This window comes from Corvus brachyrhynchos, unplaced genomic scaffold (genome assembly GCF_000691975.1).
Source record: "Corvus brachyrhynchos isolate BGI_N302 unplaced genomic scaffold, ASM69197v1 scaffold26, whole genome shotgun sequence".
Lineage (NCBI taxonomy): Eukaryota > Metazoa > Chordata > Aves > Passeriformes > Corvidae > Corvus > Corvus brachyrhynchos.
In genome coordinates this window covers 13,308,203-13,333,521 of record NW_008239324.1, presented here as the reverse complement: position 1 = coordinate 13,333,521, position 25,319 = coordinate 13,308,203, and the positions used below count along the sequence as shown (strand labels likewise).

Here is a 25,319-nt window from a genome sequence, read left to right as displayed (position 1 = left end):
GTGTGGAATATTTATGGGCTCAGATTCTTTAAGGAATGAGAAGGATTTTTCCCAATGAACTCAAAATCAGATGGTTTGGGAGATGACCCTTTGTATTACTTCATGATTTTGAATGATGCGTAGCAAAGATGATCTAATTTTTTTTTTAATAAGAAGCCATTTGGTTAAAGCAAAAATATTTCCAAGGAACTGAGTGGTTTTGATAAGCTTTAGTAGTTGAGCATTTTTAATGTGAGAAGAATATTGGAATGTTTTGTTCCTTTTTCAAGCAAACAGCACATACACTAGTTTAAATATACCCCCAGTGAGCTAATTAAAACAAAAGAAAAAATTTTGGCAAGAAAAAACATAATTAAAACAAGAAATTTCAATAGTATTGAAATGAAATATTTGGATACATCCAAGCCAAAATATATGGTCTCAGCTGCAATTTTCAGGAAATGAGGGAAAAATTGTGCATATAATTGGGTTTTGGAGAACAGCAAAATATGCTTTTAGCGCTGTGGTCTTGTATTTCCAAACAATCCCAAGAAGGTGTGTGTCCAGCCACATCACAGGGGGATGTTGCCATGGGGGGGATGACAGCCATGCAGTGTTTTTGCTGTTTCTGCTGAAGAGGAGCTCTGGCAGTGGGGGTGGAGGTGGCAGCTGTGGTGCTGGTGAGCCCAGGACATCAGCAGGCACAGCTGCTCTGGCTCCACGGGGGCTTTCTCTGCCTCTGGAGACACAGTGGGCTGGTGACACCTCTCTGCTCTCGTGCAGTAGATCCCTGGTGTCTGTGCAGAGCCAGGTATATGAGTTTATTACTGTCTATGCAATATGTAGATCATTTTGGACAGTGATGGATCACAATTTATTTCCACTGGCAAAGAAATGATCCATAGCTCAGTTATGAAGGTAATTCCCTATTGTGTGGAAATGAATTGCATTATACCACAGCTTACTGTTACGTATTGATATCAAATGTGTTAATTTCACTGTTACCTAGCACTTTAGTTAATAATTATAACAAATATTAATGAGGGAACTATCTGTTCTCAACCTCTGTGTGGCTGTACCTGCAAGATGTTTCTGAACCCCTTTGATATCCTCCTCTTCTCTAGCAACTGAGGGCCACTCCAGGCAACAGCTTTCCACTTTTTGTCAAATACTGTGTCACAGTGACACCACTGCTCAATTTGCGGGCAATTTCCTGTGGGTTATGGTGCCCTGTGAGATGTAAGCTAAACACTTTTTTGAGGACTGTGATTTTTTTTTTTTGTCTTTTTTCTCTGGAAAAACAAACCCCAGAACTGCCTAATTTCTTTCATTTCCACTCTTATTAACTTCTGCCGCTAGAATTGCCTTTAAAGTTGTTTCTTTTCCCCTCAGACTTTGCTGTTGAGGCATTGAATAACAGTTTTACAGATGCCCTGCTGTTCAAACATTTATTCTACACTTGAAAAATATCAAACCACAAGTCTTTTTGTCTTTTTTTTCCTTTTATTTTCTTTTTTTTACATAATAAGAGGGTAATGGCTAAGTAAGGATGGGCTGCAGACAGTGCTTCTTTTAGACAGTCTGTCCTCCAGGCAGTGAATCTCAGTGGAAAACCTTTCTACCATCTCCTCCTGATTTTGTTCTCTTCTTTCACAGTCTCTGCTTTTCCTGTAGGTACTTCACCAAATAAGAAATTTCTCTGCTATGGACCTCCTTGTCCTTATTTCTGGTGCAGTGAGGCTGTTACCTTACTCTGTGCTTATATAGACCATTTGTTGCCCCTGTGCAAGGTGTGGTGAGGCAGGGACACCTTCCACTAGACCAGGTTCCATCCCTTCTCTCCTTTGTGCAGGGGAAGCAGCAGAAGGAGCCCTTGGAACTGTAATTTCTTCGAAGTTGCAGATTGCTGGGTTAAATTCCACACTGTCGTTTGTGCCTCATTTCCTGCATTTCTGGATCAAAGACTGATGTCACAAGTTGGCTTCACAACTTGAGCTTAGGAAGGGGAACAGCTATAGAGGAGGCAGCTCCTGGTTAACACGCAAATATGCTTGATAGTTGGTGAAAAGGGCAAAGAAAGCATGAAAGGTAAATAGATTTACATTTAAATGAGCCACATGCTGGAGGTTTTCCCTAATGTAAAAGTCACTCTCTAAAAAAGCTGTGAATGTGACAAGTCTTTCAGTTCAAACAAAATTCGTAAGACTTCAGCAGTAAGAGAAATAAAAATGTAAAGAATAACACACTAATTAGGGAGTTGGTTCTGTGCACTCTGTGTTGGTGCACAATGGGTCCCAGGAGGGCTTTCCATGGTGTGCAGAGATGGAGCCCTTGGATTTGGAATGTGATGTGGTGGTGGGAATGAGTGGCACACACTCAGACTGGTGTTCAATAGCCAGAAAAAACTAAAGACAGGTCCACTCAGAGTGCCCTGGTGTGCCCCCCCAGCCTGCAGGTGTCAATGAGGTCTCTTTAAGGCAGGCAGCATGGTGATAACTTTGTGTGAAACAACTTTGGGTGATAACTGTGAAAAGGAAATTATTATGCAGTTTCAAAACAGAGGCAAAGAAACCGGAGTTGCAAAAGAAAATCTGTTTCCACAAGGTGGAATAGGAAAAGGGTACATTTGCTTCCAAATCAGAGGTTTCATGCCATGATTCCTTCCTTCCATCCTTCCTTCTTCCTATCAGTAGGATTTGGTGTGGTTGAAAGAGAGGCAGTTAACAGTCAGTTGTCTGCACACTATCAGTAGTTATACAAAATTTTTCAACTTTAGAGAGTAATTTGAACTGCTTTGGTCTCCTTTACTAAAGTCCTGAAAATCCACTTTTTTAGATTCTATATAGTGGTTTTGTTTCAAGTATTTGCAGGAGAGATGCTAAACCTTACTACTAATTGCTGCAGTGTCTGACATATACAGATATAGGTGATATAAAAATAATATTATTTTTTCAAAATATTTTGAAAAGGCATAAAATAGAGCAAAACAGCACATCTCTGTTTCATTGTATGGGGAGTGGTATACTTGTTTCCACAGTCTGGTCTTTGTACCAGCACCTTTGAAGCATCTTATGATAAAGTTTTTTAACATAATTCTTTCAAACTATGTGCTCCCAAACCTTAAAAATAGGACCCTTGCTGCTGGAATTTTCTGCATTGAAATTATCTGAACTGAAATATTTAATCATTACTATGTGTTGCTCATATGTGATATGTTTGTGCTTTCAAAGGTTTAACTTGTATTCTGAGGATCAGATTATAACTTTACATGCTTGGAGGAGGATTCGCTACCATTCAACCATGTGAAAGAACAGTAGTGAATATTTTGTATAACCTAACTGAATGAAGAAATACTCCATGTGAAACTAAAAGCCTGATTTCATTGTCACTTTAACAGTTGTTTTGTCTCTTGTGGTTTTCTGATAACATTTAAACATATTTTCCCTGAAAGAATTTTGCAAGGTTTAATACTGTGTGTGTGATACCTACTGTAGTGTTCTACATTTTTCAGTCTGTTGGTTAAAGTAGGGCTTTTCGGGGTGTAAACTGTTGTCTTCTCTGCACTGTTGCCTGAAGAAACAAGCTATAGATTGCTCAGGATACAAATACCCTACCATTTCCAGATGTGTTGCAGAGAAGGGCAACTGCAGAGAAGTCAGGTGTCTTTAACCACAGATTCTACCAAAAATGTGACTTTTTTCAGTTTATAATTATCTTTGTGAGAGGTTTTAAATACCACTGAAGAGAGTCATATTCCATTTTTGCTTTCGTGCAAATTAATGCATTATATAGAAATAGATAATTTTGATTAGTTAATGATCCCTTTTTAAATGTTACCATAATTTTCTTGCCTAAAGAAAAAACTTAGGTAGATGTAGTATATGTAGAACAGAAGCATAGAAGCACCATGGAAAAAAAAAATTGTTTACTGTCAGTTGCCAACTGTCCTATTCAAGAAGAGTATCTTAGATTTACATCACCAGTTGCATTACTTGAGGGGAAAAAAAGACAGGATCTCTGTTGGGTGTCCGTATAGCTTATGCTGAGTAAATATTGACAAAGTAGTCTAAAGAGCAAACACTTTGACATTTGTAAGGTCCACTGGAAGGTCTTGTATATATTTATACAGCAAGAATGAGTGCAGCATACCAATTTTGTTGAACTAGCTCCTGACATAATTCTGCATGGGCTTTCTTGTTGAGGAAGTGTTTAAATGGGAATGGGACATTTGTTACACTCACAAAGAATGTCCTCAAATTGCTCTGAATGAGTTGTTTCCACAGGTTACATCACTTGCATTTAACCATCTCCTCTAAAATGTGGCACTGCTAATAATGATAGCTTTAAAAAAATCTAATTTTTAAAATTTATTTTAACTGGGGATTTTTTTACTTTGTAGAAATTCTTGATGTTTGTTGTGCTCTATATTTATTAAAGATTGAGTCTCAGAACTGTAATGAGCAAAAAATGCTTGCTTAATTTAAATTGTGAATCTGTCTGTTAAGAAATGCATTAGGGGTAGGAGAAGCATAAGACATATTAATTGACAGACAGGAACTGCTGTCTCTGAGGTTGATACAAGTAATTTATTACTTTAGAAATGAATGCCACCTCCAGAATGTGCTTCATTAATTTCAAATTTAGTTTTAATTTCAAGCTGTTGCCCCTTGAGAAGAATAAGGTGGCAAATTATGTTTGAAGAGCAGATTTTTTTTCTTGCTCTGAAGAAACACTAAATTTTAACTGTTTAATTTTACAAATAAGTACACTTCTTTGGCTAAAGCAGAAGTATGATGAGCAGAAACTAACTTGTATTTTCTTCTCTTCATCATAGCCTATGTTTCAGACGAACTAAAAGCAGCAGCGCTGGTGGAAGAAGATGTGGAACCTGATGAAAATGCAGTTGATGGGGAGCCTTCAGCAAAATATGCATGTCCAGAAAAAGACTTCAGTAAGAACTGCCAAAGCTACCAAAACTCTCCAGCAGCTGAGTTCTCTAGCCATGAAATGGACAGTGAGTCCCACATCAGTGAGACAAGTGACCGCATGGCAGACTTCGAGAGCAGCTCCATTAAAAATGAGGAAGAGACCAAGGAGGTTTCCATACCACTGGAAGACTCTACAGTTTCTGATAGTTTAGAACAAATGAAAGCCGTGTATAATAACTTCCTCTCCAATTCCTACTGGTCCAATCTCAATTTGAACCTTCACCAGCCAATTTCGGAAAAAAACAACGGTAGCAGCAGCAGTAGCAGCAGCAGCAGCAGCAGTTGTGGAAGCGGCAGCTTTGACTGGCACCAGACTGCAATGGCCAAAACGCTGCAGCAAGTTTCACAGAGCAGAATTCTGCCTGAACCGAGCCTTTTTAGCACAGTCCAGCTGTACAGACAGAGCAGTAAGCTCTATGGCTCTATATTCACTGGAGCCAGTAAATTCCGCTGTAAAGACTGCAGTGCTGCCTACGATACTTTAGTAGAATTAACAGTGCACATGAATGAAACAGGACATTATCGAGATGACAACCATGAAACGGATAACAATAACCCCAAAAGATGGTCCAAACCTCGCAAACGTTCTTTGCTCGAAATGGAAGGGAAGGAGGATGCCCAGAAAGTGCTAAAGTGTATGTACTGTGGTCATTCATTTGAATCTCTTCAGGATTTGAGTGTTCATATGATCAAAACAAAACACTACCAAAAAGTGCCTCTGAAGGAACCTGTTACACCTGTAGCAGCAAAAATTATCCCAGCTACTAGAAAGAAAACATCACTGGAGCTTGAACTTCCAAGTTCTCCAGACTCCACGGGTGGGACACCAAAAGCAACAATCTCAGATACTAATGATGCACTTCAAAAGAATTCCAATCCCTACATTACGCCAAATAACCGCTACGGTCACCAGAATGGTGCCAGCTATGCCTGGCACTTTGAGGCGAGGAAATCCCAGATTCTGAAGTGCATGGAGTGTGGAAGTTCACATGACACCCTGCAGGAGCTCACAGCTCACATGATGGTGACGGGACATTTTATTAAAGTCACTAACTCTGCCATGAAAAAAGGGAAACCAATTATAGAAGCCCCAGCCACACCAACAATAACGTCCTTAGCAGATGAGAAGGTCCAGTCTGTGCCGCTAGCTGCCACCACCTTCACATCTCCTTCCAACACACCTTCTAGTGTTTCCCCTAAATTAAATGTTGAGATTAAAAAAGAAGTAGATAAGGAAAGAGTCATTGCTGATGACAAAATGAAAGACAAAGAGAAGTCAAGTGAAGATGAGGAGAAGTATGATATCTCCTCAAAATACCATTACTTGACTGAAAATGACCTAGAAGAAAGTCCTAAGGGGGGATTAGATATATTGAAGTCTTTAGAAAACACGGTTACATCAGCTATAAACAAAGCCCAGAATGGCACACCGAGCTGGGGTGGCTACCCCAGCATTCATGCTGCCTACCAGCTGCCTAATATGATGAAGCTGTCGTTGGGCTCATCTGGGAAGAGTACACCATTAAAACCTATGTTTGGAAACAATGAACTAGTATCACCAACTAAAAACCAGCCCTTGGTGTCTCCACCAAGCAGTCAGACCTCACCTGTGCCAAAAACAAACTTTCATGCCATGGAAGAATTGGTAAAGAAGGTCACTGAGAAGGTGGCTAAAGTGGAGGAGAAGATGAAAGAGCCTGAAGGAAAGCTTTCTCCACTGAAGCGTGCAACGCCTTCGCCGTGCAGCAGTGAAGTCAGTGAACCCCTTAAGATGGAGCCCTCCAATGATGGTGGCTTCAAAAGCCAGCAGAACAGCCCAGTTCCTCAGAGAGACGGTTGCAAGGATAGTCCAACTGTAGAACCCGTGGAGAACGGGAAGGAGCCTGTGAAGTCCATCGTAGGTTCTTTAAGTAGCAGCACAGCCATCATCACTGATCACCCTCCTGAACAGCCATTTGTAAATCCATTAAGTGCACTGCAATCCGTCATGAATATTCACCTTGGGAAGGCAGCAAAGCCATCTTTGCCTGCTCTGGATCCAATGAGCATGCTTTTTAAAATGAGCAACAGCTTGGCAGAAAAGGCTGCAGTGGCCACCCCACCTCTACAGTCCAAAAAATCAGACCACTTAGACCGTTATTTTTATCATGTCAACAATGACCAACCCATAGATTTGACGAAAGGCAAGAGTGACAAAAGCTGCTCTTTGGGTTCAGCGCTTTTGTCATCCACATCGACATCTTCTGCATCTTCTTCATCTACAGTGACAACAGCAAAGACATCTGCAGTCGTGTCATTCATGTCAAACTCGCCGCTACGCGAGAATGCCTTGTCAGATATATCTGATATGCTGAAGAACCTGACAGAAAGTCACACATCAAAATCTTCCACACCTTCCAGCATATCTGAGAAATCTGACATTGATGGTACCACAATAGAGGAACCAGAAGAGAGTACACCAGCTCAGAAAAGGAAGGGACGTCAGTCTAACTGGAACCCTCAGCACTTGCTCATATTGCAGGCCCAGTTTGCAGCCAGTTTACGGCAGACTTCAGAGGGGAAATACATCATGTCAGACTTGAGCCCTCAAGAAAGAATGCACATTTCCAGGTTTACGGGACTCTCAATGACCACAATTAGCCACTGGCTGGCCAATGTGAAATACCAGCTCCGAAGGACGGGGGGAACTAAGTTCCTTAAAAATTTGGACACTGGGCACCCAGTGTTCTTTTGTAATGACTGCGCTTCACAGATCAGAACTCCTTCAACTTATATCAGTCATCTTGAATCGCATCTGGGTTTCAGGTTAAGAGACTTGTCCAAACTGTCCAGTGAACAGATTAACAATCAGATAGCACAAGCAAAGTCACCATCTGAAAAACTGGTGACGTCTTCTCCAGAGGAAGATATCGGAACTTCTTATCAGTGCAAACTTTGTAACAGGACTTTTGCAAGCAAGCATGCTGTTAAACTTCATCTTAGTAAAACACATGGGAAGTCACCAGAGGATCATCTTCTGTATGTTTCGGAGTTAGAGAAGCAGTAGCATTTGCTTTTGATTAAAATAACTGTAATTTGCTTTGAGGAAAACTGTCAAAGACGCCTTAAAGCTACTGTTTAGTTCTTGGCACATGTTCTTATTTTAACTCCAGAGTCACTCTGGGCTGAACTGTTTTGTATAACTGTACAGTGTTTAAATAGAGGTGCATAATCAGCTGTTGTTACTGGTAAAATATGAAGGTTAAAATGCAGTGGTAAGTGTTTGGAACTTTGTGTAAATTGGATTTAGTTGCTGTGCATCCCTCTGATGCATCAAGCTGCATGCATTAACAGACAGTTTAATTAAGCATTTATAACTAATTCTGGTGCACTTTTTCATGTGACCTAAGTGTGCTGGTATTTCTCACCCTATAATCTTTAGCCCTCTGAGTACTTTGAAGCACTTTTGCATTAATTTGGTAAAAATGTAAGGATATGTGGTTTTTTTAGACCCTTACTAGCTTAGTTCTGATTACTAATATGAACCTCCATTTATGCAGAGGTGTCTCACACCTTGAAATTTAAAAATATAATTTTCACATTGAAACATAGATGTATATATTGTATAGATTTCAAAATCTCTTATGGAAAATGTGATTGTGGTTAATGCCATTTTCTTTTTTTTCAGCATTTTTAGCAGCAGCAGGGTTTGTACCTGATAAGCCCCAGGTATAAACCGCACCTATATATAGTGTATATTTCATTTTTTTTTAGATCTAACAGTTTTTCCTTTAACAATCAAACATTGTAAATTATGTGATAAAAGATACCACAGATAGCATTTATAAAGTATTCAGAAACATTATTCTTAAAGCAAAATATGTTTTGCTTTGTTTTGCTATACAGTACATCTATATTAAGAGAGGTTCATGTTTAAATTATACATATTTATTAGTGTTGCTATCATTTGTTTGGGTTTTTTTTTTCTTTTTTTTTTAAACTGTCTGAAGAAACAGAAGCCACGGACTGCATTCCTGGCATGCATTCTAACTGTTTTGCACAACATGACTTTTAAAGGTATTTATTAGTAAAAAAAAATAAAAATAAAATAAAAAGAGAAAATTCAAAATAAACTCAGTGCTCAAAGGGTTAAATCTATTTGAAAAACTTGTACTGTATTTCCTAAACATTGATAAAGCCTTTAAAATGTTTGTACTGTAATACTTTGCTTAAAAAGTTATGAGGCATTCTGTGATATAACCTCTTTTACTTATTTATAAGCGCTCTTGGTTGTTATTTCCTATTGTAGAATGCCTTTTTATTTCAATTGGTAACTTTCTGTTTTGTTCTGCCTAATTATTCTCCCAAGATTCCATACTGCAGCTTTATCTTTAGGCATATGAAAGGTAACCCGTGGTTACCAGCACACTAAGTGATTCTGTTCGTCTCCATTTTTGGCAGTTAATTTGCAGAAGTAACTGACAGCTGACACCATATGAGAATCTATGTATAAAATATTGGCATGTAAACAGCACAGACACTGTAATGCACTCTGTGCCCTGTTTTGTTGTTGACAATGAAGCACCATTATATGACTCTTCATATAACCTTTTTTTCTACAGCAGCATTAAAATTGTCTTTTTGCTATAATTTTGTGTTGCGTTCACAATTATGTCTGAAATGTGCTACGACTAACGAGCACATTAAAATTAAATTGTATGCTATCTGTTTATGACTGAAGCTTGAGTAGGTTTCTTCATCTGCCAGGTGCTGGCAGTCAAAAGCTGCACATAAATCACTGGAGTTTTAGTGAACTTCAGCATTTAAAGAGCAGGGTAGCACTTATTCAAAGGCTGCATTAACAGAGTTTTTTCCCCCAGAAGAGATAAATGAGCGTTATAACTCCTTTTTAAGGTAAGGCTGGCTGTGGAGAGGGGGTTTATCAGCAGTGCATGGCAAAGCAAATAAGGGTTTTGCTGTGAGTTCAGACCCAGGCAGGCACCGCTGCTCACCCGCCTTCCTCCTAAATGCATTGAGCAGAGTCTGCACCCGAGGGTGTTCCACAGCTCAGAGAATCCCTTTCCACCTACCCAGCATTTCCAAATGACAGGAGAAGGAACCTGAGACCGGTGACTTCAACTTTGGGGTTTTGAAGTGACTCCTCTTCTAGCCCTACCTGCTGCTGGACAGCATTCCCAGCAGGTAGAGAGGGGGAGAGGAGGTGAATAAACACATGCCAAAGAAAAGCAAACAATCTGGAGCATTTATATGATAATGACAGACTTTTACTGGTGTTGACAGGCCATCCCATCAAAACCATTGAAAACAATTTGCATCTCCAAACACCTATATTACTATGCATGTAAATAATGTCTTTTGCCAGTCAGGTGAACTCAGAGTCCGGAGATGGTTACATGGGAACCAAACCCACCATTACAGCACTTCAGCATCCCGAGTGAGAACCACCATCTGAATGTCAAATGTACAGTTTCCTTTCTTTTTAAAAAAAACCCACTGTCTTCCAGTAAGCAAAGAATTGAATCTTGGGTTCTTTTTGTCTTTCGGTCTTTCTTTCCATTTTTCCATCTTTCTTTGTAATGTTAAAGGCCAGTACCATGTCTCAATAATGTGTTGGAGTGTTCTGTTCATTCTACAGCAAATGTTGCTAAGAGGACCAAGTGAACGGGATTAGGGCTTTGGGTTTTTTCCTCCTCTTTTGGCTCACACTTGTGTCTGATTTTAAGGTCATTTGTGTGTCAATGTTTATGGCCTCAGCTCAAATTCCAGCAATAAAATAACAGCAGTTTTACTGGTTGACTGTACCATCCCAGGAGTCCCTCACTTAGTGAGGAAAGGGAACCTGGCTGGCTGAAGTCTTCCCTGGAGCCTCCCAGGTGCCTGTCCACATTTTTTACAAATACATGATCTCAGTCTAAAACCAGCCAAACTTTTTACCTCTACAGCAGAGAATTCCTCTTTTGAAAATTATAACAGCTTAAATATAGTATTTGGTTGCAAACCAGAAATTCACACATAAGGAGACTGGCAGATTATTGCATATATTGTCAATCAATGTATTTTTAAGATGCACCATTGACTTATAATAGTAATGCTCAAAGCTCTGTACGCAATACTGCTATCTGGGACACGGGAGGGAGTAAAAGCAAGAGACTGCAGAGTCTGCAGTGTTCTTTCTACTCTTAAAATACAGCCAGGGGATCTGATGCAACTTCCCTGATCTGGTAAAAGTCAGTTCCTGGACCTGACTTACCTGGGTCTGAAAGTACTGTGAGGAGATTTACCATGAACAAATTCCGGGAGTGACCAGATCTGCCAGTGTGCATCAGAAAGGACTTTTTAATATGCTTCTTAAAATGTGCTTGAAACTTTGCAAATGAATGGCTAGTCAGGATCTGAATATCCCAAATTTATTAAAATAAAGTTCAGCTTGCATTTCAGAACCTGCAGGACTGGCATAGCAATGTGATTTCACATTATAAAGAATTTAGAGAATCAATGAACTAGAATAATGTTCTTTTCATCCATACACTGGTATGTATATTGGCATGGTAACTATTAGTGCTAACCAAATCACCAATCTAGCTGTGTTAAGATAATTTTTTTTCCTATTAGGCAAACATGAAGGTATAAATGCAGCATTTTAAAATAAGCATCTGACTTCTGACTTTTGCTTTGCATTTGATATTTTATTTAGAAATATGCAGATCAAGTGCAAGAGAAAACAAAATGCCTCAAGAAAGAGGTTAAAAATGAAATTGTGATGGGTGAGAAGAGCTTTAAATCACAGGTGTATAAAGGTGACCCTGGTCTAACCCCACCCAAGTAGTGGCTTGTTGCAGCATACTGTATATCTTCCAGCCATCACATTTACGCAGTATCTTAAAATAACATTTGTGATAAATGTGCAATTTAACTAATTTATGGTGCTGTGATGTGCTCAGGGCTACATGCAAGATGAAAATCTTAAATGGAGCTTGAACAGCTCACTTCACAACAAGAAATCAATATGCCAGATCTTAGAGAGCTGTTCACTGGAGTCAACATTTAGCAAAAAAAAAAAAAAAAATCAGGGAATGTATCTTTAAGTTTTAGTGAGTAGGAAATCTATAATTAACTGAAATATGACTTTTAAGCTAGCGTAAGGAACTGTTTCTGAAACCAAAATCTTTCTAGAATCTTCATTATATTTTATTTTTGTATTAAAGTTGAAAGTATATTGTTTTAATTATGCAGGTGCTTTTGTGGTAACCACTTTGTGCAATTTTTTATCCAAACCAAGGCAGATTAGTGTTATAAGATGGGAATTATCTGTTGCATTTAAACATGGCTGTGTATTTTGCTATATAAAGCTAAACATGATATGACTCTGCATGTTATGACAGCAAAAAAATCTGGCTATACTTTGAGACTTAAAAATATACTGGCATGTATTGAATGGAAGAACCTTCTTTAATTTTGCAAGTTCTTATTTCAGCTGCAACAGAAAAAAAGGAACAGTGGTGCAAGTGGAACAGAGACGACTGGTAATAAAGCTAAATTTAATTAATAAATTTTGTATTTTAAAGTACGCCTCCAGAGAGCCTTATATATTTCCTAGAAAAATATCAAATTATTATGATCACTGCTGCCTGCTTTGTTTGGGTAACTTTTTGTTACAAGAATATGCTGGAGCTTTGCTAGGTGGTGTGTTACCCACACTGCTCCACAGAGCTGAAATACAGGGAATGGTCATAAAACTAGAATTTATCAAGGAAAGTAGAAAAAAAAAACAATGTCAAGATTACCAACTTTTTAAAAGTCACAGTCATATTTTGTGTTATCCAAGGATGAAATAGCACTTAATACTTGATTGGATAGTTACTGTTTTAGCATGGAAATACAAATGTGTAGCTCCCTTGAGTATCACTAGTAAATACATACAATCTCCAGGAAAAAAACCCAGTAAATTCTCTTCTCCTGGGACTCTGTGCCAAGATGTGCCTTCCAGCCCTTGCTTGACCTGCTGTAGGTAAATGAGAGAGCAAGAAATAATTATGGAACTGCCATCTTGGAACATGAAAGTGGCTCTGTTGGTCGGGGTGTGGTAACAGTGAATTTTGTTGAGTTTTCAGTAATTATCCTGTAATAATGAAAGGCTTGTATATGCTTAAGACTATAATATTACAGCTCTCATTGAAGAGTATTTGCATAAGAAGTCAATCTTTTACCAGTGAAGGAAGAAGGAATCAGGGTCATTCACAGAAGCGAGTGGAATTATGTATTAACGCATCATTATACATGTCTGAAAGCATCGGGATAATCGCTGAGGTTACAGTCTGCTTTCAGGCCTTGGTTTGGGGCAATAATTTTAACTAAGTGTTCAGCATGAGAAAGATGACTAAGATTTACTAACACGTAGCCTGTGCTGCGTTCATTATCTAGTACATACACAAATACAGCAGTGGTGTTCCATAAATTCTTTTTTTTTACATGTAAAAACAATCTTCCTTTATGCTTACTATCCAGCTTACGTGTGAGGGTAGTGGTTTGTTTGTTTGATTTTCATCACTATATAACAACATATACGTGGGACACATTAACTTCCTCAGCAGCTGTTGCTTGGTTCACTTTGCCTTATTTATAGCTTGAAATGCACTTCTGGTTAAATAATCTTTTAAGAGAATTAAAATCAGATAGACTTTTTGGGATAGATGGGTATGTCCAGACCGCTCATCAAGTTCATATATATAACCTTTCTTGAAATGAAAATACCCAACTGTAAATCATACTTCCATAGCTCTGTGCCTCTCTTCCACTGTGGAGTGCTAAAAAAGGAAAATTAAAAATTACAACCCAAGGCAGCTATGCCAAAAAAAGGAATTTTTGAGTAATAATATAACAAGACATTTTCTGTATATCATGCTTTTAAAATTCTTAGCCTGTTTCAAGCAATAAAAAAGGTTGTTTTAGAGCAAGAAGAAAGGAGTTAAAAATGGCAAGGCCAGACCCAGCCCCATTCCCTGGCCAAGGGCTGGGGTGGGTGGTGGAGCTCACAGCTGATAGTAATGTCCTAAAATGATGCTGTGCCCCCACATCACCCGCTGGCCTTTCCTGGAGTCACATTAGGGTGAAGACAAGCATTTCTTCCCCCATATACTTAAATTTTGCAAGCCGTGTAGTGGACTTTGTAGCCAAATAGTGAGCTAATTTTCTGATGACTTACCTCGTGATGCCTGAGGTAAGGACTTAGGTCACAAGGGAAATGAATTTCAAATGATTTGGCACTGTGGAAAAGCCTATATTAGACCTGTCAGCCCCATTCCACTCCCTGTGGAGAAGATAGTGTCCATCTTTTTTTTAATACAAAAAATATAAATGGAGAGAGAGTAACTCTTAAACTTCAGTATGAATTAACAATGAAAAATACTTCTCTATTAAGCTTCAACATATCAAATTCATTCTAGCATGGTAAGAAACTGGGGACATGTTTATAGCCATCAGAGTTGTGAGTTAGTGACCTTTCTAGCCAAGTGAAATGAAATTACTTGAAAATGGAATTCTTTTTAATTGGCACGTTTGTAGGTGGAGGAGAAGGAAAGGGGTTTGCTAAAGCGTGTGTGCAGTGCACAGCCCGGGAAGAACTGTAAAAAAAGCCTGGAAGCCTGTGCTCAGCTGAAAACCTGTGCAGAGAGGGAGAATGAGGTAGGTGTGTCAGGAAGCGGAGTCATATTCTTGGCTTTTTTTTCTCTAAACTGGAGGTACAGTCACTGCAGTTACGCCTCAATGACCATGAAACCGAGTCGGCAGAAGCTGAAGGACTCCGCTCCTGAAAGCCTCATCAGGACTTGTCATCGCTCTAATGAATATCATTTAAATTGCTTTGTATATTGGTGGAGTTTGGATGTCGATTTAATTTGTGCATGTGTTTGAGTTCTTCTGCTTGGCTAGGCTAACAGAGAGCAACAGCCTAATGAAAAGTGAGTTGGTGACAGCGTGATGAGCCCCAACCCAATCAAATGTGTTTGAAGGGCTGTTTTGACAGGGATCTTAAAAGTAGATCTAGAAGAGAGGAGTAGTGCTTCAGTTCAGTACAATTGTTTCAGGCTAAGATTACTGCTTTTTGTACCTCTGAATGGCTGAACGTTTTCTGTGTGCACTCTGGCTTGTGCTAAAACATGAATCCATCACAGAGTTGTCTTTAGAGAAGGCCAGAAGAATGAGCTCCCCAATTAAATGTCTCTAGAAATTACTGGAGTTCAAAAAAATGCTTTAAAATAAAGTCATTATTGGGGTACACAGGAGGCAAGAACAGGCTTCACCAGGGGTTACAGTGTCCATCTCCATCTCTGTGTTGCAGAGGGCAGGCTGGAAGAGCAGCAGCAGATTAACACTGGAGGGCAGGGGCCGGCCAGGCAGGGCCAGCCTGGACTTCTCCGCATTAATTCCCATTTACTGTGCCGGGAAGTTGAGCGTGCAATGTCGCAGAGCTGCAGGGAAGGGCAGAGTAGATGGAGAAATCCTGCAAAATGTATTGCAGGGCTCCCTGGGTACTGGGGAGAGGCTGGGGACAAGAAAAACTGACCCACTGTGGTTCATCCTGGCCGTGGGGAGGGAGGTGGCTGGGACTGAGCAAATCCTTCTCGCCTGAAAGCTGTGGCTAAGAAGAAGAGGGTCCCCAGAGGGCACAGCCTGGCTGATACAGGTCAGCCTTGCCCTCTGCAGAGCAGGGAAGCCAAATCCTCCAGGTGGCTGGGGCACTGCCCTCACCACACATAAACCTGCCTGAGTTACACTACCAGCAGCACAGACACAGTCTCACAGGGGGGCATTACTAGAAGTGGGTAAAATAGCCACATCAGCCCTATAAATTGTACTAATTCTTCCAATCTCCAAGAAATTGTTCACATTTTGCCTCTTACATATGTAATTGGAAGGTGAGGGAAAAACGGGGTCTTGATTTTTTTTGTATTTTTCACCATTAAGACAAATCAATTTCCAAACCAGAGTTGCTGTCAAGAGGGGAAATAGAGACTGGCACTTCTCCATCCTGTCTGAAGGCAGCAGAGCACCCCAACACAGTCACCTGCACTTCAGAGCGTTTCAAAACAGACCCTGGGATCCTAAGTGTTAAAAAAAACCCCAAAAAATGCAATTTTAAAATTTCACATGAAAACTCAACAACAACAAAATACTGTGGGAGGGAAATTGGGTTACAAGAAAAATCTGCAGTCCAGATAGTCTTATCTAAGAGATGATTAATACATCAGATAAATTGTTCAGCAATGGTTCATGCAAACAGACCCTCCATAATTCTGCCAAAGTCAGTGAGATCAATGTGCTCTGCTGAGTGATTGTGGCACTGACCACTCAAAAGAAAGCACCTAAGGGCAGCTGTAACTTATGCTGATTTCATACCCCTCATGATTTCAAAATATATGAGATTCTCCAGCTCCCTCTGAACTAAATCCATGTATAACCCTCAGGAGATGCTTGCTCCTGTTTTGGGAGTGAACATGACCCTTTCCTTCGTTGGCCCAGATTCTGTAAATGCCATATGCTTCTTTTTTTCATGTGATAAATTTTTTAATACAACCATAACCCCCAGACAGACAAGTTACTGTCAATAGTTTGAATGACAGGCCTTCAGTATGCCTCTTAATTTCAGTGTAAGATTTGGGCAGGGTATGAGAACACACAAAAACCCAGAAGAAAATAAGGAATTATGTGATAGAAAATGTATGTAAGTCTCCAGCAAAAAGCTATTAGACTAAAAAAAACCACAAATTCAAAGCATGTGTTTGAGTATTTAATATTAAAAATATAAATTAGGTATTGAAGAAACACAAAGCACCCACTTGTACTTCCTTTATAGGGCTTTTATTAAAGGCTCTAGAAGAGATTCCAAGGAGGGAGAGATCAAAACAGCAGGCTCATCAGCCACGCTATATTAGCAGCTTCTCAGGAAGCACTGAACAGCAGGCAAAGCCACACCAACCCACAGGTGCAGGCACATTAGCCCGTAAACAGCTCTGATCCCGCAGAACCACCGGCACATGTAATACTCCCTCTTAGCCTGGTTCCTCACGCTGGAGCTGCTTTAACCCCCCTTCTGCTGGACTTAGCCAGTGCTTGGCACACTCCTCTCCTTGTCAGCTCTGCTGTCATGTTGTTCTTGCCCTCCTCCCAAAGCCCCGTGGAGGCCTCTTGCTGTGTTTTCCTGCAGAGTTGCTCAGATCTCTCTCCTAAGAGGCTGTTGGAGGGATGACAAATGCCACAAAGCCATCAGAGACACCCAGTGCCAGACCACTGAGCTCCTGTCCCCTGTGCTCCACGGGGCTGTCCCCAGGACAGAAACGCTCTGCTGTGCACCCTGGCTGCCCTGCAAAGAACAGGGAGGGTCTGGTGGCCAAGCAGGGAGATTTTGGAGCTGGTCAGACATGCAGCAATATAACCAAGTACCCAGAAATGAAATACTCTGGAGAGTAGCTGAAGCATCTGTGCTACCACTCTTGGCTAACAGAGCCCACATAGGTGCTGCCCACCATCTGCTCAGCATCCCAGCTGCAAGCCCTGTCCTGGAGCTGGAGACCACAGCATTCCAGCAGCTGGAGCATCCCAGCGTCTGCAGGCCAGCAGCCAGAGCTCTCCCTTCCCTGCACACTTTGCCCTGTTCTAGAGGGGGCTTTCCACAGGGCTGAACTACCCCCTAACTCTCAGTATGCTTTTTTCCCTAACCCTGGCAGTGGGAGGTTCCCCAGCACGACTTGGGCCAGAGCCCACAAGCCCTTGTGCCTGCAGGGGAACTCCAGAGCTCAGCTCACCACGTCTCACCTGCAGGTCAGCAGTAGCCAGGGTGCTTGGCACTGCCCAGCTGGTAGAAGTTTAGGTGCTTATTGAGTTAATAGGAGTTGAGGGTGGTTTAGAGAATATTAGTGATTTCTTTGTGGTGGGTGGGTGATGTGCCTAGTGCCACTGCCCTCTGGGTTTACCTGCTGGTTGCTCTTGCGTATTTGTTGGGCTTTATAGTCTTCAATGAAGAAGGCAAGTCCTGTGACTTGTTACCTGTTTGAGTTGTTGGAAGTTTGACTCACAGATCTGTCAAAGAAGTCTTACATTCAGTTTAATATTCATCCTGAGCTACTCTCTCTCTCCTAATTTTAGCCTTTTTGCTCACTCCTCTAACTTTGGCTAGCATCTGTTTAACAGTGGCTACACAGCTTTGCTTTTCCCCCACAGTTTGCTTTTGGTCAGTTCTGTATTCTTGAAATTGCTTTGCTTTTTTGAGATGTGGACAGAAAAAAAAAAAGAGTTTTTAATAGACTTTTAAAATGTCTCTGCTCTACTTTCTTGTATTTCTAAGTCATGCAATAAGATTGTCTATACAACAGCTCACAAAAGAAGAAGCTTTTTTATTGTTTGTTGTTGCTTTATTGCTGTTAAGGCAAAGTAGCGGGGTTGATGTGGCAAGCAGGTGGCATGACACTAAGTATACATGACAGTATATATGTAATACCATTTTCTTTAAGGAAGCTTGTATGCTATTTCTCATTGTTGAGCTAAAGGTCAGGGTGTCAGGTGACTTTTGCAGCAAGAAACAATTCTCCAAGCTGCAAAACTTCTGCTGAAGTTGGTGACATTAAGAAAAATGGAGGCAAATTGGAGAGAATCCAGAAGAGATCAACAAGAATGATTAGAGGTTTTGCTAACATGACCTATGAGGAAAAGTTAAAAGTATTGGATTTGTTTAGTCTGGAAACAAGAAGCCTGAGTAGGAACATGATAATTGTCTTTAGCTATGCTTAAAAAAAGTTGTTATAAAATGGGTGCTGATCAAATGTTCCTTGTGTCTACCAAGGGCAGGACAAGAGTTAATCAGATCAGTTTGGCAAGGGGCATGGAGATGAGATTATCGAGGGGAACACAACTCTAACTACAAGTTAAGCACAGAGCATCTTGTGGAGGAGGAGTTGCAGGCACCATCACTGAACCCTGTGATGAGCTGACGTGGGTGTTCCTGACCTACTTGTGCTGCAGGATACCAGAAGCTGAACTTTAAGGGCTCCTGTAACCTACAGTCCTATCTGAACACCTCAGGTGTGCATGGCTGTTGCAGATAGGCCCTTTTCTAACTCGGCAAACTTCCTGCCATGCACTGGTAATCACTATTTTTATTTTAACTGAGTTTTCATGCCAGTTCTGTCATCAGTTCAGATCATCAGGCTCTTCTCGTGCTGTATAGGAGGAAAAACTAGCTCTCTCTCCTCTAGCAGAGGGAGGGACCTGGGTGGCTTAGTGTCATTGTTGCCTCTGCTAACCAGTTCTGACAGGCAGTGAATGGCCCCGCATTTTGCTGTTTTACACTGTGACTGCCTGCTGTGCCCAGGTGAGCTTGCACTCCTTGGAAAACTCATAGGTAGAGTTCCTTTAGACACAGCTCTGGTTTTTTTGCCAGCAGAGGCGTTAAGTTTCTGGCATCAATCGTATACTGAGTTGCTTGCAGCTGGAGAAAGGGACCCTTCCCTCCTTCTCCCTAACACTACAAATATTTCCAGTGCTCCAGGGCAGACTTCAGGGTTCTCAAACGAGCTCCCTCATTCACACTCGTAATGCACACATTGTGCAGATAACAGCCAGCACCATTTAACCCTATAATATGTAGTACAACATATCCTGCAGTACAGCTGGAGTCCTAGTTACTCCTCAGGGAAGCCTATTATAGCAGCACAATCCCATGTATCAGTAATAAAGTGTTTCAGAGACTCATAGGAATGTTAATAAGTTTGAGATAAATACAGCATGTTAACGTTTGGGCCCTGTTACTAAATTTTACTTTAATTTAGTCCTCACTGCTCTATTTTCATCCACGGCTCACAGTTTCATCGGGCTTTTCCAAGAACAGACATGGAGAGCAGGATTTAAGTGCCAAAACAGATACTTAAGGCTGCCCAAGATGTCCTGAGGCCTCCAAAATATCTGCAGGGAGTGGACACAAGTGCCACAGGACACATGGGAGGTCCCTGCCCTGTCAGGGGGCAGCAGAAGCCCAGGTGAGTCTCTGCCACCCTTGGTGCAGCTCAGCCAGGGGCGCTGCACCTGACGCCCCTGTACACAGGGTTCCTTTAACACTGAATTTTGGCCTTGCTCCTTAGTGGACAATATATTTCAGCTGTTACACTTGACTGTAGGCTCGTTCTGTAAGGAAATACCTCCATCTGCTTCTCATACAATTTTGAGAGCATTTAGGATGTTCTGTTTTTAACAAGCTTTGGCCAGAGAACTTAAGAATAGTTTGTGGTGTGTAAAAATTAGGAGGACTGTCTTGGTCTTTTGTGTTGTTTTTTGTTTGGGTTTTTTTTTTTTTCCTTCTTTTCCCCTTTTTTTTTTTTTTTTTAATGTGTACAGGGTTTTAGGTTTTTTTATACATCCTTAAATATTCCATCTCTGTCTCTTGTCCCCTTCCCCTTCAGTAAAGGGCCTGAAGAGATGTCCTCTGCAGAGTCCCACTTCCCAGCGTGGAGAGATTAGACTCGAGTATGGCTTCAGCAGCAGAAAGGAGTTACATAGAGTCACCTTTTCATCACTAGTCAGGCCAGCAGCCAAAAGCACATTTACATGCCCTGTGAGGAAGGGAAAGGCCAAGGACTGGGAAAGAGAAAGATTTGCTTAAAGTAAGTGCAGGCCATAAAAGAGCCTGTAGGTCTGTACAGGCTCTGGCAGGGAAGGAACTGGGTTAATTGCCAAAAACCATTGCTTGTACCATGGCTAGCAGTGGACCAGTTAACAGGGGGAAAAGAAACAATTGAAATAATGTTTTTTCTGGGATTTTTTTAAAGCTGAAGAATTAAAATTACAGCTAAAGGCCAAAACTCATTATTTGAGTTACTAAATGTCATTCCAAGATTGGTCATTGCTCAATGACTGCTGCCCCTGCATACCATGTTTGATTCTATGCACAGTAACTGTGGGTCCTGAGCTGTGCCTACAACCATCCTACCTGAGAAATGATGGCTTTGCCAGATTTAAGGTCCTTTGAGAGGATAGCATGGAAGGGAAAAGATGAGAAAATGTGTTTACTTTAATGTATTTCAATGAAAAATGAAATGAGATGCTGCCTTCTTGCAGGTTATTGTTCCTAAGCTTCTGCCAAGGCTCTCCTGTGGTGTAAAAGTGTCTTGTCCTGGGGCAGAGCCTGAGCCCTACAGGCTTCCTGCAGCTGCAGATCTGCTTCTGTTGGGGTCCTTCCTATTTTGCTCACCTCCTTACCCACCTCCATGTGTACTACTTTCTGCTGATCCATATTACTAGTGATATGTTTTATAAAATCACAGCAGTTAATTTTTTTTTCTGAAGAGGTACAGTGTTCTAGCATTTAAAATAACACAAACTAATAGGGGCTGCAGGAAATTAAATTTATTTAGTTTTGTTCTCTTGGGTGTATTGCATATCATGACCCTCCTGCCACTAGCAAACCTACTGTTAAATCCATCAAAATTGATCTATGTTTAGCTATTCATTTTATGTATATTAATTTGAACAGAACATTTATTTGGCTTAAATTTTATTTTCGGTGGTGGAATGTATGTTCCAAATGCAAGCACAGGCGATTTGCTAGTATTTAGTTAGGAGGAATGTGGAATGTTAGTTTACAAAGATAATAACTGAGCTATTAAAGCCAACAACCCCTTTTAAAGCAAACATACCATTAAAATATAGGAACAGTTTATAGTGTAAATAAAATTGAGGATATGGATTATTTAAAGATAAAAATTTTAGGGGTAGCTATGAGAAAGTTGAATAAAATGTATTTAATTGCACCACTATTTTTTCTAAAGTGAACTTCAAAAATGCAAATAAAGGATGATAGTTTATGGGCAGGGGGAGACAGCTACACAGACAGTGATGTTAGAAATCCATTTTACTTATGGAGATGTATAATAGTGATTTGACTTTTATTTTCTAATCTGAATCAGATTTCAGGGGGAAAAAAATTATGCCTAAACTTCTAAGTGGCAGAATTTATCTTGCTTGTGAATCCATACAGTGGAAAGGGAAGCAAGACATTTGCTTCTAGATCATTCTCCTTGTCTGAATGACAGATACAATAATTCCCTCTATTAGCCAGATCCATTGTCTTTATTTTGCACAGAAGTACTGTATTGCTGAGGTAGACTTCCACTGCTATGCATATTTTAAGGGTTATTTGGCAACACAAGTAAAGCTAAAAGTAGCCTCTTAATCTAATTAATTGACATTTCTGAATCTTGCTTTCACAACAACACATGGTTTCATGTTCTGGGTTTTAGCACTTGTCAAGCTTTTTTGGAGAATGTTTTGGTCAGAATGACAAGATAATTTGTGACTGAGGCTCCAAGCTAGAGGAGTGTTTAAGGCTATAATGATTTATTATCATCACAGAATAACAAAATTTACAAAGCGTTTCATCAGAATTTTTGAAATAAGTTTGCCACCGTGGTAGAAGCATGCAGGGAGGGGGGGTCTTCCTACCCAAATGCCAGTGTGACTTATTTGTAATAATCACAATGCTAAATTTATTTTGGAGCTTTTCTTGACAGACTTGCAGCATGGTTAGAAAGACAAGAGGTGAGGGAACTGTAACAACCAAGAAGGTAAAACTCTGCCTTTTTTTAAACAAACACTCTGTGACCAAAATAAAAATATGTGCGCCACGCAATAAATAATATATACGTGGTCATATTAAACTATCAGTGCTAAACATCCTGGCAGGAGAGACTGGAAATAGTCACATCGTAAAAAGTTTAAAACAGTGAATGTCTGTGCTTTTGATGTTCAGAACTGCATACAAAACTATTTTCTTGAAGGATAAAATGGGTGATGTTACTGAGTGACAGTGCATTAGTGGGGCTGGCATTTGTGGACTTTCAGGCAACTGCTATAAAAAGAAATAATGTAACCACACTAATTTTGACTTCATCTTGATTCTCTGCTAAGTGAGCTAAGGATGCCAGACTTTGAGACAAAATGTCTGACTCTGAATATGCAGCATTTCCACTTATTCTCTGTGTTTCTATAACTTATTATGTAATTAAATACCTTGAAACCCTAGGCATTGGTTAGTTTAGACAAAGTTGTGACAGTTATTTGACTTCAGAGGCTGGGAATAGAAGCCACTTCTCCAATGCCCTAAAGTGATTTTGAGGCTGTTTTGTTTGACTATCAAACACATACCTTTCCAGAGCAAGCTTTTTTAAAGATGCAGTCATAGCTCGCTGAGGGATGAGGTGAGGAGTTAACGTGTTTGGCAGCAGAGTGTGTGTAACATTGTTTAGTAATAACAAAGACAATATCACCCAGCATCAGCGAGCCCTGTGTCTCGAAAGATCACAAGGTTGTTTCTCGTAGAAATTAGCTTTAATTATTGTATGTATTTATAAGGCACAGGCACTGCAGTATCGATGTGCCCTTTCGAGCAGCCAGGACACGGTGAGCTAATGGAAGGCGACTTCCAAGCTGGCACAGGGAGTGACCCCTTGGGTTCTGGGTTCCAGGCATTCTTTTTTTTTTTTTTTTTTACTCATCTCTGTAAGATGTCTCAGTCTGGTCCTCTCCTATTCAATATGTAGCACGACAAAGCTTTTAAACAATATCAAGTTTATGCACACAAAGATGTCTTGAAAAAGTGGCTTTTCTGGATTTGGGTGATAACTTGGGTTTGGGGCTTTTTTTTTTTTTTTTTTTTTATTTTCATTATTCTTCTTTTGCCTTTTTGCAGAAGTAGTCAGGCACTTGCATTTAGTGAGTTGGAATGTAAAAAGATGTGTCTCGCATCTCCTACAAGAGCTTGCCAGATTCAGGCTCTGATGGATTTCTGGCAAGAGTCAGTTCCGGAGCTGAGGACCCACCACAGAGAATATCTATTTATTTAAGCTATTTATAGCTTTTCTAAAGAACTCCTCACTGTATTATCTCAGCGTGTCACAGAAATTAAAGGTACACCATGAATTAAAGGTGTACCACCAGCATCCAGTGCTGCCTGCCAGAAGGTCCTGCAGGGCTTCAGGGGGATTGGTACCGGGGCACAACACGGTGGTCAGGGCTGGGGACAGGCAAAGGTGTGTGGTCACATTGTGCTGGATGCCATGTGGGGCTGCAGCAGGAACAAGCTCAGAAGGCAGATGGGTCTGTTCTCCACCAGCCAGAGCTTCTGCAGGGTTCAACAGTCAGCTCAAAGGGGAGTTTATTGTCATAGCGGGGCCTATTAATTAAACATATGGTGATCACTGAATTAAATCTGGATAGATGATGAATGGATGCAGTCTTCTAGCAGATGAGTAAGGATGAGAGACCTAAGGTGACAATCCTGCTGCAGGTAGCACAAGGAAAATTATTGTAGGCCATACCAAGCTGCCCCATAAATTTTGCTGTGTGCTTCCTGTTGTTTCAGAGCTTCTTGCTTGTATAGGGAGACCTTGTGCCCATCTAATCTTGAGTTCAAATGCAAACAGAAAAAGCCGTGCCTGCGTGCAAGCTCAACGAGAAGCAAAGAGGTGGCTGGAGGTTCTGCACCTTGCAGTCTGTAGGCGTTGCAGTCACGCTGTGTGTATCTCGAGGAGCACTCATAGATCTGTGATTCCTATAGATCTGACAGATACACTGCTGAACAGGGGATTTGCAGCACTCCTCCAGTGGGAAATCTTACACAGCCACGGCAACAGAAGGTTAAGTTGTTTAGCAGTAGTTACAAAGCTGTCTCCTTTTTTTTGCTACCATTAAAGTCAGCTGTATATTCTGATTAAGATGTGAAAGCAGTTGATGAGTCTGAGAATCAGCAGGCTTGTTCAGCTTCTGTTCGCTGTCACAGGGAGGCAACCACACCTCTCCCCTTCCTCTCTGCACCCCAAAGCAGTTCATGCCATGACCAGCAGCAAAGGGGGGTTCTCTCTATCGGAGCAGTAATGCAATTGCTAGAGTTGGCATTGAACTACCTTCCCGATGATTTTTCCCAGAAAGGAAGTTCAGAGACTAGGTCATAATTGGTAGACTCATTAGGATTAAATTATGTGGGTTTTATTAGGGGCCAGACATTCACTTGTTTAAATGTAGCTGGCATTTTAATGCCTCTCTGAGGGAATGTAATACGTACTGCAGAGGCAATGCATACTGACTTTTATTGGTACTGACCAAACTCTCAGGTGGTTGGGGCACCTGCTTGTGTCCGTGTTTAAGGCTTGTGCAGTGGGTTAGTTCTGACAGTTTAGAAGCAGTGTGGGAGAACTGAGACAACACCCCCGTTTTTTTACCCCCTCTCCTTTCTTGCTTGTGCCTCCAAAAGACTGAGACCCTCTTTCAGGAAGCAGTGTGAGTGTGTGTGTGTCTTCCCAGGTAAGGAGAACA

General features: G+C 40.7%; 1 protein-coding gene across 1 annotated transcript; it reads left to right on the top strand.

Annotated features, from left to right (window-relative positions):
• Nucleotides 1–4,789: 4,789 nt before the first annotated feature.
• On the top strand, nucleotides 4,790–9,686 carry TSHZ3 (teashirt zinc finger homeobox 3). The gene has a single exon (XM_008638813.2). It carries the CDS (start codon nucleotides 4,987–4,989, stop codon nucleotides 8,011–8,013), a length of 3,027 nt encoding a protein of 1,008 aa, XP_008637035.1. The 5' UTR covers nucleotides 4,790–4,986; the 3' UTR covers nucleotides 8,014–9,686.
• Nucleotides 9,687–25,319: the final 15,633 nt, after the last annotated feature.

Bases quoted from the DNA above. Each gene is read 5' to 3' on its own strand.
- TSHZ3 (XM_008638813.2), top strand. From the start codon at position 4,987: ATGGACAGTGAGTCCCACATCAGTGAGACAAGTGACCGCATGGCAGAC.